At 45.5% G+C, this 15,147-nt stretch overlaps 1 protein-coding gene across 2 annotated transcripts; it reads right to left on the bottom strand.

Moving 5' to 3' along the window:
* Positions 1–4,318: 4,318 nt before the first annotated feature.
* Positions 4,319–14,794, bottom strand: LOC121864531 (arylsulfatase H-like). Of its 2 annotated transcripts, none has more exons than XM_042363612.1 (12): positions 14,644–14,794; positions 11,729–11,921; positions 11,100–11,203; positions 10,760–10,885; positions 10,418–10,581; positions 9,936–10,106; positions 9,284–9,516; positions 8,177–8,352; positions 7,564–7,748; positions 6,988–7,102; positions 6,359–6,548; positions 4,319–4,578 (listed from the first exon to the last, which is right to left on the bottom strand). In XM_042363612.1, the coding sequence occupies exons 2-12, from the start codon at positions 11,890–11,892 to the stop codon at positions 4,452–4,454; spliced, it is 1,755 nt and encodes a 584-aa protein (XP_042219546.1). In that variant the 5' UTR covers positions 11,893–11,921; positions 14,644–14,794; the 3' UTR covers positions 4,319–4,451. The 2 variants fall into 2 exon arrangements, with proteins under 2 accessions (XP_042219546.1, XP_042219540.1); XM_042363606.1 differs by lacking the exon at positions 14,644–14,794 and adding an exon at positions 12,902–12,947.
* Between the last annotated feature and the right edge of the window lie 353 nt (positions 14,795–15,147).

Here is a 15,147-nt window from a genome sequence, read left to right as displayed (position 1 = left end):
AGTCGCAGGGAAAGCGTTCATCAATCAGGTGGGAGGAAGGTTGGTCATGCGGATGGATGCCAGGGACCCACACCCAGTACACTAGCTATACATACAACATACACAAACACGCCTCCAAACACACGGATACACTCACACTAATTTCAGTGACATTCGGGATTGTTTTTTTTTTACATTCAGAGCAGTAAGTCCAAAAAAATGGGTAAATTTTAAGTTATCCGGACAGATTAATTCGTCAAACTCGATTAACAGCGAGTCCGTTCGGGTTAATTTTTAGTAACCGTATTGCCGCAACATGAGATGGTTGGTGGTTCTGAACCCTTGAAATTGGCAGCCCTGGGCAAGTCAAACGTACTTTACGACTATTTAGGTTCAGATATTTCCTCTAAAAATATATAACGTAACCCTAACCTAACAAACACTGGTGGTACTTAAGCTCCACCAGAACGACCACCAAACAGTGACATATACTCGTATACTCGGGGAAACATTTGGTAAGGAAGTGCGGCGACAAATAGGATACTGCATTGACATCGACTCCCTACTAAACTTCACAATCTCCCCAACATTTCTCATACACCAAGTTCACAAGCTACCATGCACATTTGCCTCATTTTGGATCTTTCTTATATATTGGCCAAGTGAAAATGGTGTTAGTCTATCTATCACAAAGTGCGATACTTACTATACATGAGGCTACAAGAGGAAGGGGAAGGGTGGTTCCAGGAATGTAATGCTTGATAAATTTTCAGAAGTGGCTTGGCGAGACGAGTCACGAGAGGTTTTCGGAGTAGCAGGTAAATATCACCTGGGTTAAAGGTGACCACTTGTAATTATGCCCATTTCCTTGTATTTCAAGAGACTTTTTATATTTATTTATAACTAGTTGAAAAATCACCCGGGCGGGGGTCCAGGAGTAACTAGTGAGTAAGGCAGTTAGCGGTGGTTAGCTAGTTTAGTGAGGTGGGTGAGGAGACACCTAGGCAGGAATGTCAACAAAGTCAGGGATCTCTCACCAACTGCTGAAGGGGAGCCATTTTGACCTTAACTTAGTGTGTCTATAAGGATCAGGAGCGCCCGGACCAGAAAGGCACATGTAGCCAGTGGAGGCCAGAGTCAATCCAGGGGAACTTTAGCAGATTCACTCGTCACTAATTACTGTCACTAGATATTGGCACCACACTTCACACATGGGGTCACTGAACACTCCTGCACCAATAGACTCAACCACAGCACTAGACGAGCTACACAAACACCATAATAACCAATACAAGAGTCGAGCAAGAGACAGTGTGGTAACCAACGTCGGTGCTGCCCTCTATATGTAACTGTACAACGCTTAACATTAGACGTCTCTCACGCCACATGCAACACAAAAAAGTGAACTAAGTCCTGATTTAAACAGTCTCTCCAACCACTACTACCAAGTGAATGAATCTTGTCTTAACACATTACCCATTGCCATGAAGGGCTGATTACACCTTTGTCTCTCTTCTACAACTAAATTAGGAACATAGTACAGTTACAGACAGCAGTTGGCAGACACCGACATTGAGGTACAACATAAGGACATTGAATCTCTGAGCTTTAAAGTCTGTAGCTTCATAAACAAGTTGTTCTATTTACCAAAAAATCCAGATAATATACATCCCTCTGCGGTAAACAAGTTGAACACAACAAAGGATCATCGATGTTGAGTTTAATGACGCGGGTAAAATAGTCTACTGGGCCCACTGACTTGTTGAGGAGCGAGGACTCGTGAGCGGAAGTTTAGTTAGAATATATCAGTCTAAGTCTTAACTCTAAGACGACATTTAGACTAATAAAATCTTTACATAATCTCCTCGTGCGTTTTGTGGAGGTAAATATATTAAAAATTAACGGATTTTATATCTGCTGTGAACTAATTTATCCGTAAACTGTAGATTGATGATAACAAAGTCTTCGTGTCGGGGCAGACATCTAATAATAGGCAAGATAAAATTATCGTCAAGGGAAGAAAGTTACATGAATACAGACATTTCTCTAAAAGGCTGAGTCGCCACACGTCCCTCACATATATGAATTTTATTCCAAAACTTCGTTGATTTGTTCGCCGCTGTCTCCTACCCTGGGAGGGTCTGGCCTCTGAGAGTGGAGGTCGCGCCACAGCTAGAGCGGCCATGAGAGTAATTGTGTAAAACTAAGGGCGCAACTTTTTCTTGTTTCCTCTTTTATTGCTCCGGTTACTCTTATCAGGAGGGTCTGTGATCAGCAGCGACCCAGGGGAGTGAAGAATAATGGTGGTCGGTTTCTGGGCGTGAGGACTTAAAGCCTATCATCTATCATCAGACTTTGTTCTACAAGATGTGATGCAAATTACCTTCACCATACAGATGCACCAGGTTATGTCTGGGTACAGCTGCAGTGAAGCTATGTGGAAGGGATGAATTGACGTTCAGATTCCCAGTAAGACACTCGGGAGCTAATGGAAGAAACCGCAGGACGCTCAATACCACCACAACCTTATATATCCAAATTTAACTTCAATTGAACCTCGGAAGATCATTTCTCAGCGCAGAGGAGCCGGGACGGGGGGAGGGGGGCACACCTAACCTAACCTACAAACAGAACTGTAAGAACAATGTCAGTGAAAATATTTATCATTTTCGTAAAGGATAAAATACGATGAGTCTTTCCCATATTCAGTTCTGCATTAAAAATGAAACAACTTACCTTTGACCTTACAGCCTTAGTAATGACGCCAACATTACATTTGGCTGCCGTACAAATAAACATATTGATGAGAAAACATTTTACCAATATCACTTGACAATAAAGATATATACCATAATATATGTAAATAAATAAATAAAATAAATCAAAGAACAAGGAGTTGGTGATCATTGGTACAAACATTACATTACATTACATTTATGGTATTTTAGGGGTAACAACCTAACCCATCCTCTCTGGTCTAATGGTGACGAAATGACGAAGGAGTGGAGTGTTTACAAGCGGTATTTTATCAACCAACTCCTTACCAACCCATTAAGATATTCCCAGTGACACCAATACCAATAATAAAGAGGTTTTCCTTAGCCGTAAATGTTAAGGTTTGTCAGAGATTTTTTTGTGGGTGAGTAAAGATGTGGCGCCACTTATAGGAGGAGTTTGTGTAGTGTGAGGGTAAAAGTAAGATTAATGGTAACTCATAGAATATCCTTGTGTGTGTGTGTGTGTGTTTTACGCTTAATTAGCATAATCACAGGTTAAACTCTTAAAACAAATGCCATTTTTACCAACTAGGGTATAACCTTTTGTTTATACTGCTATAACAATGGAAATTTATACCTACGGGGCTATTTTTTTTTTTTTTTACGGGAATTAGCCCACCCGGGCACAGGTCAAACGACCCACAACGGAGCCTGGGGGGCGAAAAAAAAAGAACGGAAAGAAATTGAAAATATAGAAAAAAAGGTTATACTGTATTAATCTACACCACGAAGATGCCGGAAAACCAGCTTTTTAAAGTGAGACAGATTGTAAGAGCATGGAAACACAGAAGAAGGCAGAGCATTCCACAGTTTGGCTGTGTGAGGAAAGAAGGAGGTACTATAACGGGTTATTCTCGTGTGACCGACATCCACAGAGAAATGGTGGGCACCGCGGGCAAGACGTGTGTTACGAACCCACGGCCTTGCCGGCGGTACACAGGATGCCAAATCCACTGAACATTGCCCGTTAAAGTACCTGTAAAAGAGAGAGAGTGAAGCAACATTGCGGCGAAGAGAAAGGGGAGAGAGATTGTCGACTAAAGGAGGAGAGTTAATAAGACGAAATGCCTTTGATTCCACCCTATCTAATAGTTGGACCGAAGAAGAGCCACCCTAGATATGAGAGCAGTACTCCAAGTTAGGACGAATGAATCCCTTATATACTTGGAGCAACTGCTCAGGAGTGAAGTAGCTGCGGCATCTGTACAGCATTCCCAACTTTCGGGAGGCAGCTCTAGTTATACTAAGGATGTGTGATTTCCAGGACATATTGGAGGAAATGGTGAGGCCTAACATATTTATTTCAGAATTTGGGAGGATGATAGCGTCCTGAAATGTAATTGGTGGGAGATCGTCTACTTTACAAAGTGTAATTGGTAAATATTGAGTTTTGTTACTATTGAACTTAACCAAGTTTGTATCTCCCCATTCAGAGATGCTGCACAGATCCGCGTTGATAGAAGTAATGATATCAGTTCTAGTAACAGATCTAGTTTGAGACTAAGGTTAACTTAGCTTATTTTCATTGAATTTAAAAATATTGTGCTTAAAAAAAAATTACAACAAAGCCTCTATTTTATTACATTGTTATGTCCGCTGTGTTATTTCCATCAATATGAGTTCAGTTTCCAAACATGTATTGACAGTGGTGCGAACCCTTCCATGTATATATATCAGGATCCGTAGAGGAGATGATTAGTGAGGCTGAAGCCACGGTCTCCACATGACTTGCGGGATGCTGCTCAGTTGTGCGGGGGCATAGTGGACCTTCTCCTGCCACTTCTTCAGGTACGCCAGTAACTTCCCTACCACATCTTTGTATCTGCGTGTTTAAATCAATGTGGGTGTCAATTAAGGGTTTTGAAATATTATGTTGGTAGGAATATATTAACACACGGGTGAGACGCGACAATATAACAACATCAATCTTCTATATCAGAAACTAAACTTTTAACCAACATTGATAAAAGGACGTCCCTAACTGATAAAGGACGTCCCTGGCTGATAAAGGACGTCCCTAACTGATAAAGGACGTCCCTAACTGATAAAGGACGTCCCTGACTGATAAAGGACGTCCCTAACTGATAAAGGACGTCCCTAACTGATAAAGGACGTCCCTGACTGATAAAGGACGTCCCTAACTGATAAAGGACGTCCCTAACTGATAAAGGACGTCCCTGACTGATAAAGGACGTCCCTGAGAGTGGCGAGGGTGAGGAGCGTGAGCATAGTGAAGGTAAGGAAGTGGATACAGTATACTGAAATGAACATGTGAAGTGGAGAAAATGAACGTGAGCGTGACTAGGTTGAGTGAGAGTTCTGGGATACAAGACACAGAAAGAGTGAAGGAGTGAGGGACTGGGGGAGTGAGGGACTGGTGGAATGAGAGGCTGGGGGAGTGAGGGACTGTGAGGGACTGGGAGAGTGAGGGACTTGGGGAGTGAGGGACTGTGAGGGGGAGTGGGGACTGGGGGAGGGACTGGGGGACTGGGAGACTTGGGACTGGTGGGGACTGGGACTGGGGACTGGGGAGAGTGGGGACTTGAGGGAGGACTGGGGTGAGGAGGGACTGGGAGGGACCTGGGAGGTGAGGGACTGGGGACTGGGAGGTGACTGGGACTGGGAGAGGGACTGGGACTGGGGAGTGACTGGGACTGGGGGACTGGGGACTGGGAGGTGAGGGACTGGGGAGGGACTGGGACTGGGAGTGGACTCTGGGAGAGTGTGGGACTGGGAGGGAGGGACTGGGACTGGGGAGGACTGGGAGAGGGAGGGACTGGGAGACTGGGAGACTGGGACTGGGAGAGGGAGGGGACTGGGACTGACTGGGGACTGGGAGGACTGAGGGACTGAGAGTGAGGGACTGGGGAGTGGGACTGTGAGGGACTGGAGTGAGGGACTTGGGGAGTGAGGGACTGGGAGAGTGAGGGACTGGGGGAGGACTGGGGGTGAGCTGGGGTGGGGACTGGGGTGAGGGACTGGGGAGTGAGGGACTGGGGGGGGAGGGACTGGGGAGTGAGGGACTGGGGAGTGAGGGACTGGGGGTGAGGGACTGGGAGTGGGGACTGGGGAGTGAGAGTTGGGGAGTGAGGGACTGGGAGGTGGGGACTGTGAGGGACTGAGAGAGTGAGGACTGGAGTGAGGACTGGGGAGTGAGGGACTGTGAGGGACTGAGAGAGTGAGGGACTGGGGAGTGAGGACTGTGAGGGACTGAGAGGTGAGGGACTTGGGGAGTGAGGGACTGGGAGGTGAGGGACTGGGGTGAGGGACTGGGGAGAGACTGGGGTGGGGGACTGGGGTGAGGGACTGGGGTGAGGGACTGGGGAGTGAGGGACTGGGGTGAGGGACTGGGAGGTGAGGGACTGGGGGGTGAGGGACTGGGGGTGAGGGACTGGGAGTGGGGGACTGACTGGGGAGTGAGGGACTGGATGGGACTGTGGGGACTGAGAGTGAGGACTGGGGAGTGAGGACTGAGTGAGGACTGGGAGGTGAGCTGGGGGAGTGAGGGACTGGGGGAGTGAGGGACTGGGGGAGTGAGGGACTGAATGAGGGAGTGGGTGAGGCAAGAGAAATATATACAGTAGTAGTCATAGAACACATACTCTTGGGTGTGGGAGCTGATAGGTTTGCCGTCTTCATAAGGGTCGACTCGGAGGTCCCAAAGCTCCGGCTGGGTTAGGTTATAAATGAACTCTCCGTAACACCGACAAGCTACGTCATAACCCCAGCCACACTGAGTGCTTCCAGGGAACCAGTTGTGCTTCTTCAGGTACATCTTGTATACATGTTCCTCTGTGAACAGGTCATACATGTAATATTCGTCGTAAATATTCATCTTTAGAGTAAAAAAAAAAACAGCCCATCCATTTCATATTAAATAGATTTTATATCATTTTAATTATATTACTTCTATTTCCCCTAATAACATGACCTAAATATCACTTACTCGAGACTATACATACAGGTGCAGATTTGAACAGGTGTATTAACCTTGAATATAGACATATACATGCAAACACAAATGCATCTTGATAAAATCACACAGGGAAAAGGGAAATAATGCATATATGAATACTGTACACAGATGTATATGTATAAGGGAACATAACTCTATCTGATTCTCCTTTTCTCTTTACTTTGTCATATTGTCATGTTCCACTCTCAACTCCATGACGTAATAAGTACAGTATGTTGTTGAATTATAAGAAGAAGAAAGTATAGCGCTACTCACCTGTAGCAAGCCTCAGGGCGTGTATGGCCTGCTGACAGTGATGCAGGAAGACACGAGGACCTTTCTGAGTCTTGCCAGTCACCAGCAGCTCCGAGATGTCCTCCCCGTCCAGTTCCTGCACCAACACACAAACACACACATTCATCTTCCAGTTCTTCATAAAGTAAGACACCTATCATGATAGTGTTACCTTGTATCTAGTCAAGTGTAGGTCATAGACACGTCGAAGGATAACTATTGGTTTGTAATCTTCTCTCGTGTTAAGCTTCGTCTGAGTAGAGGTTGGAAGAAAGAGAGAGAGAGAGAGAGAGAGAGAGAGAGAGTATGTGTGTGTGTGTGTGTGTGTGTGTGTGTGTGTGTGTGTGTGTGTGTGTGTGTGTGTGTGTGTGTGTGTGTGTGTGTGTGTGTGTGTGTGTGTGTGTGTGTGTGTGTGTGTGTGTACCTTTAGCCGCTTGTGGAGTATAAGTATTAAATGACACAGGGGAGGAACAGGGTGGGGGACTACAAGACACAGTGGAGGGGTTAGGTGTGGGGAGGAAGGAAGGAAACAGAGGAGGAACAACAATAGACACTCACCTTGTCGACAGCTCGAGGCAAGAGTTTCGGGAGATGTGGGAGGCCAGCGAGGGAGAGGACGGTGGGGAGAAGGTCCATGAGGGAGGTAGGTGTGTCTACGGTGACGCCCTTGGGCAGGTGACCCGGCCACTTGTAGATCCCTGGCACACGGATGGCGCCCTCAGACCCGCCCTGAACTTTACCACCTACACCGCCGTCACAAAGATTATAGTGTTAACAAAATGGACCATGTGTGCACTAGGTTATAATGAGACGAGGAGACAAAATATAAATTCCTATAAAAGGAAACTGTGGTGATAGTGATGCAAGAAGGTGCTGACAATGGTGATGTAAGATGGTAGTGATAGTGATGACCGACCTGGGTTGTCACTGCCTGTTTCGCTACTGTAACATTTTATTTAAGTGAAAACGAAGTAGATTTATTGAAGTAAGTGAATTAGATTATATTATCAGAAAAAAAACAGAACAATGCGGCGTGAATTAGATACTGGAGACCCTGAGAAGTTATTATAGACAGAGAGAGAGAGAGGAGAGGGAGGTTAAAGCACTCAGAAAACACTTATGTATGTATGTCTAGTGCAACCAAGTCCATCCTTAGGGTAATGGTACTGACCCTTGTAGCGGCCGTTGTGTCCCCCGATGCGTTGTCCATCACTGTCGACGGCCTCAAGGTGGCCTCCCTGGTCTGAGGTGAAGTATACCAGAGTGTTGTCCTCTAGCCCGTACTGCTTGAGGGCCTCCAGCACCGCCCCAACACTCTCGTCCAACTCTTCCACGTTATCTCCGTACCTGACCAACGACAACACTCATCTTACTACAGTGACAAGGAAGCAAAAAAAAAAAAAAAGTTGACGCAGACGGACAGAAATAATATATAGAGTCACCCCCCACGCGTCCAAACAAAGGATTTCATGCCATTGACAAACTTACACATAAAACACAACAATGGGAAACGGGATTAATGAAACAGGTGAGGACAAGTAAGCCTCATACCAGCACAGTGTTTGACTGGTGGTACCTGACAACCACAATGTAGTAAAGTGTGGAGTTCTTGTGAATGAACTACCTAAGGAAGAGTGATTCTCATTGGTTGGCATAACTTTGTATATGTCGGGAAATTGAATTTACGAACGATAAAGTATTATGGAAATATTCTTCGATTAATTATTGGTATTTGAGAGCATTATGAGTCTCTTATTCTCACTATTATAAGTGTGATTGAATTGTTGTATCGTAGAATGAGCTGAGAACAAGTTTGTGAAGCCAGACGTGAATAAAACGTCCAGTCAGTATCAGTGAAAAGGATTTGACGAATGAATGTTCTTCCTCATATTGTCCAGGTATAATATTTCACCCTGCCACCTGCACCACTACCCTGCCACCTGCACCGCCACCCTGCCACCTGCACCACCACCCTGCCACCTGCACCACCACCCTGCCACCTGCACCACCACCCTGCCACCTGCACCACTGCCCTGCCCACCTGCCACCTGCACCGCCACCCTGCCACCTGCACCACCACCCTGCCACCTGCACCACCACCCCTGCCACCTGCACCACCACCCTGCCACCTGCACCACTACCCCCTGCCACCTGCACCACCACCCTGCCACCTGCACCACCACCCTGCCACCTGCACCACCACCCTGCCACCTGCACCGCCACCCTGCCACCTGCACCACCACCCTGCCACCTGCTCCATCTAGTCCCAAGGTCTTACCTGCCATGCTTGCTGACCCCTCTCATATGGGGCGCTGAGAACATGGGAGTGTGAACGTGGGCGAAGGAGTGGAAAAGGAAGAAGGGGCGGTCGTCGTTGGCGTGGGCAGCCAGGAACTGTCGGGACTCCTCGACCAGACGCTGTGAAAGGCCGTCCAGCTGTATGGGCGTCTCTACCATCTTGTCGTTCCTCATCAACATGGAATTGATGTGTCGATGCATCCAGGGCGACACCTGTACACAGTGACGTCAGACAACCACCACAACAGATATTTGAAATAACTCGGGAAGTGAATCTCTATATGTTATAACCGCTTCGTTATGAATATCAGGCGTTATTGTGGTGTGTAAAGTAATATTCCAATTTTTTTTATGCTTGTTATTATTTTCGCGATCATCGCTAAAACCACCTATACGACGTCCTTAATGACATAGCATCAATTTACTTGGTACCAAAGAGATTCATTTTATTTTTTTTTAAGATTTTTTTCTAAAGCCTCAATCTAATTAAATTATACAGGTGTTTCTAGAAAATAAATATTAGTGTACAGATAGACAAGTTAGGTTAGGTTAGGTTACTGTCCTCTTCTTCCACATTATGTATAGAAATATATAGATAGATCAACAGGTGACTAGGTTAGAGTGGTACTTGCCTGCCATATACATTCTGGATTTTTTGAATTGTGGGCGAAGACGAACCACACCAAGGCGAGGAGCAGGTTGGTGAGGAGGGCGAGGAACACCACCACGGAGAGCCGCACCGTCTGCTTCTTGGCCGCCACCAGGAGACTCAGAGCCGTCACCACCCACGTCACCAGGAGCCCCTGCAGCACACCACCACCACTCTGTTACTCACACGGGACTCCACTTTTTTCCAGTTGACCCTTGCCAGAACTTAACACAGACACACACACACACACACACACACACACAGACACGCATACGCAGATACACACACGCACAGACACACACAGACACGCACAGACACATATACGCAGACACACACACACACACGCACAGACACACACAGACACACTTACGCAGACACGCACATTCCGTTTCTTCCAGTGGTTACCTACCATAAGTCCACCTACTGTACATCTACCCACAAGAAAAACAACAATAAAAAACTTACCTGGAACTTAGTTTCACCCAACGGGAACTTCCAGAAGGGGTGTGGTCCACGGAACTCCTGGAAGAGTGTGACAGGAATACCGAAGAAGGACTGGAACCCGTGGCTGAGAGGTCCTGGGCAAGACCGTCCCAGCCAGTCACAGTGCATCCCCAGGTGCCACTTTCCTGGTAAACAAGCATCATGGTCAGTAGACCTGGCATGGTAACGACGAGAGGATTGATGTACCTTTAAGTGTAATTGATTATGATTGTAGTGTAAAATAAAACAATAAAATTTATTACACTGACAAGTACATGGACTATAGTCGATCGCGATAGCAGATAAGCCAGACAGTGGACTTACCGACAAGAGAGGTGGTGTAATTGGCGGCTTGTAGGGCGTCGGCCAGGGTCACTTCCTCAACAGGCAAGGCGGCGTGACTGGCGACGTGCAGGATCACTGGGAGGAGCAGGTCATCAGCTACGAGTCCTGAGGGGGTGGAGTAAGAAGATATATCGAGAGAGAAAATCAAACACGGTAATAAGATGTAAATATAAGAGGGAGATATAGATATAACCAAGAGAATTAAAAGAATTACACCTGTCCATCAACAATTACAAATTTGAGAGATAGAAGAGATAGAACTTTCCGATGAGAGAACTTACTACGGGCGAGTGACAACAAGAGGGATGGTAGAACTTACCATAATGTGCAGGGTAGCGGCCAGTGAGCATAGCGGCTCGGCTGGGTGTGCAGAGAGGTGCGGCAGCCAGGTGGTGGGTCAGTTTGACGCCCTCTGAGGCTAATCTGAGGAGAAGGTAGGTTACCAGCTCTTAGTCACCAGTTCTTAGTCACCAGCCCTTAGTCACTAGTTCTTAGTCATAAGCCCTTAGTCACCAGCCCTTTATTACTCTTCCTTAATCACTAGTCTTTAATTAGTAGCCCTTGGACAGCAACCCTTACTCATTCACCCAAAATACACCCCCTTTAATCACCAGCCCTGAACCACCAACCTTTTCTTATAAGCCCTTAGTTACTGGCTTGTATTATACACTCTTCGTCTACCTTTCCTTAGTCATGAAACCCTGGACATTACCTCCAAGTCACCAGGTTATCATTCTCATAGTCTTCCCTGTGTTTCAGAATAATGTATCACACACTTATGAATGTTTTACGTATTATCAATTATCAGGGAACACCTCTCTTAATGTGGAGAACTACATGACCACACACCACACACACAACATACTGGCTGCACAAGTAACTACGACCAATGACGACTTGTTCATATTACACGAATTAACAGCTTTGTTAATAAGGTACAAAACACACCTGTCAATGTTGGGGGTGTTGATGGTGGTATTGCCGTAGCAGCCAAGGTCACCGATGCCAAGGTCATCTGCCAGCATGACAAGAATGTTGGGAGGTTTTGTGTGACCCGCGCTAGCCGTCACCATCACGCCCACCGCCCACACCCACACCCACACTCTCTCCATCTTGCAGGATGTATTGTTGAGATCACCACCTGGAAAGATAAGTCAGTGAAATATATTTAATGTTTTCATTCCTTCACCTTTTTAGTTAAAGATCATTAATCACAATACGAGGTTTTCACAGTTCATAGAATAGTGTAGAAGTGTTGGTGAGGTGTAACTTACTGTGGTGGAGTGTTGGTGGAGGTGTAACTCACTATGGTGGAGTGTTGGTGAGGTGTAACTCACTGTGGTGGAGTGTTGGTGAGGTGTAACTCACTATGGTGGAGTGTTGGTGAGGTGTAACTTACTGTGGTGGAGTGTTGGTGGAGGTGTAACTTACTGTGGTGGAGTGTTGGTGGAGGTGTAACTCACTATGGTGGAGTGTTGGTGGAGGTGTAACTCACTATGGTGGAGTGTTGGTGAGGTGTAACTCACTGTGGTGGAGTGTTGGTGAGGTGTAACTCACTATGGTGGAGTGTTGGTGGAGGTGTAACTTACTGTGGTGACTCACTATGGTGGAGTGTTGGTGGAGGTGTAACTCACTATGTAGAGTGTTGGTGAGGTGTAACCACTGTGGTGGAGTGTTGGTGAGGTGTAACTCACTGTGGTGGAGTGTTGGTGAGGTGTAACTCACTATGGTGGAGGTGTGGAGTGTTGGTGGAGGTGTAACTCACTGTGGGGAGTGTTGGTGGAGGTGTAACTCACTATGGTGAGGTGTAACTGTGGTGAGTGTTGGTGAGGTGTCTCACTATGGTGGAGTGTTGGTGAGGTGTAACTTACTGTGGTGGAGTGTTGGTGGAGGTGTAACTTACTGTGGTGGAGTGTTGGTGGAGGTGTAACTCACTATGGTGGAGTGTTGGTGAGGTGTAACTCACTGTGGTGGAGTGTTGGTGAGGTGTAACTCACTATGGTGGAGTGTTGATGAGGTGTAACTCACTGTGGTGGAGTGTTGGTGAGGTGTAACTCACTGTGGTAAAGTGTTGGTGAGGTGTAACTCACTGTGGTAAAGTGTTGGTGAGGTGTAACTCACTGTGGTAGAGTGTTCGTGAGGAGTAACTCATGTAGTGGAGTATTGGTAAGGTGTAACTCACTGTGGTGGGGTGTTTGTGACAGCTATTGTCGGTGATTAATGATATAAGATAAATACAAAATTTTTAGTCCAGGAAAAGATACGGTAATTCATCCTTGACCTCGTTGACCTCTCATGACAGCAGTGTATACAAGGCTGGGTGTTACGATCACTAACACAACTGATCATCCCACAGTGAATGTTGTTATTTCTTATAATAATTCTTAGTTATGGATAAAACTTTCTTATGGTGGCCTTAACGCGGAGATGTGAACAGTGGCCACTTGAGTTAGACAATCTGTCTCCTTGTTGACAGTCTTATCAACCGTCTCCGGTTATCTCAAACCAATTTGTATATCTAAATACACGTTTTTTCTCGTTATCGTGCTGCGTCTTTTAACTCTGTTCCTTGATAATGTGACACACAGTCTTCGTCCTTGTCATCTCACATTTTATTTTTCAACATACAATGATTAACATGTTATTTGTGTACTAAAACTTATGTAACCAGAAATACACTGTTACCTGATAAGTAAACCTCTTACATATTCAGGAGGTAAATGTTACTGTATTAAACATCACGAAAGATTTAACGTTAACGACACAACCGGGGAATGAAAGGTGTAAATAGTGGCGACTGTTTAGATGTGAGTAGCTTACTGTTCCCTGAAGTGCAAGAGGAATAACACAGAGGAAGACCTCCAGCCCACAAGCAACTACTGAAGAGGATCACCGATGAGACGACTAAACAGAATCACCGTGTCTTCCGCGCACCTTATCAAACACTAGCTAACTATCTTGACATTTTACCTGAGCGTATTCAAAACTATTGTTACAAATCTTGGATACCGAAAAGCGTGTGGACAATGAGTTCCCAGAATGGTGACTAATGCAATGAAGGAAGAGGCGGATGAGGCTTCTCGAGGGTTTAACGTTGGGAAATAATGCGAAATAAAGGTAAAAATGACGAATTTCTGGTCACTTGGGACAGCATTGTAACTGATGATGAAAACTGAGTGCACCATTACGACCCAGAGAGCAACAGACAGTCAATAGAATGTCATCACGTAAGTTCACCTGGACCAAAATAATTCAAAACGCCAAGCGTCTGCCGGAAAAACTCGCGTTCACCGTTTTCTGAGGCATTAATGGTGTTGTGCATTCAGAATTCACTCCAATTGGTGCCATCAATAACTCTTTGCTACATTAAAACTCTTAGAGATCGAAGAAAGGATTTCAAGAGTTCGCTCCGACAGTCAGATGGCTCTTCTCCAGCAAGACAAATGCGTTAACAACTAAAAGTAATTCGTCGCCTTAGTGTAACTCGCGACCACACCACAATGCAGCCAAGATGTCGTTTCATCAGATTTTCATTTATCCACTAAACTTAAGTTAAATCTTTGAACGTTCAAGTCAAGAAGGCAGTGAGGAATAAAGTTCACATTTGGTATTTGTTTTTGGTTCAATGTCATATTTCACTCTGCTCACATTATTGTACTAATCATAGAGTGAAGATTTTCGACATTTGTCAGTTCGATGTTTCTCTTAGTGGGCACTGGGCACTACTAGTCCGTCACAGTGCTTGAGGAAACACAAATGTCGATTCAGTTTCCCCTTCCTTGTTATAATACCAAGAGGATGTTGTACCACTTGTACCTGCAGAGAGTCAGTGCTGCATTACTGATATTCCATTTTGTACTTACAGGGTAGTAGTTTGAGTTAACCGTACCTCTAGTGCTCCTTGTTGCCCCGACAGAGAGGCAGTGCGAATTGGTGCTACATGTGGCTGTCGTCTCCCCGGCAGTGATGTGTATTCCGGTGGTGAGTCTCCACGAACAAAGTACAAACACCAGCGAGTGTGATTGGCTGGACGCTGGTGGGTATCGAGTGATATCACCCTAGAGACCTTGATGAAAGGTGGAGTAGAGTGGCTTCCTGTTTCTGCTAACGTCATCCTGAACATGTCATCGTGGTGGACGGTAATAAAGTCACAGGAAAAAAAAGTCACAGAAAAAAAGTCACAGAAAAAGAGTTACAATTTTGGCTAGGAAAAAAGTCACAGGGAAAAAGTCACATTTTCATTAAACACCAAACATACTAATTAAAGTAATTAAACAAATAGTATTTTAAGTCGCTTATTTACTGACAATACAAGGGAATGAAACAAAAACATTTATGTCAGTCGTTTATTGACATTATATAACATG

This window comes from Homarus americanus, unplaced genomic scaffold (assembly GCF_018991925.1).
Source record: "Homarus americanus isolate GMGI-L3 unplaced genomic scaffold, GMGI_Hamer_2.0 scaffold59578, whole genome shotgun sequence".
Classification (NCBI taxonomy): domain Eukaryota; kingdom Metazoa; phylum Arthropoda; class Malacostraca; order Decapoda; family Nephropidae; genus Homarus; species Homarus americanus.
The sequence above is the reverse complement of the archived record's forward strand: the minus strand, read 5'-3'. Positions and strand labels throughout refer to the sequence as shown.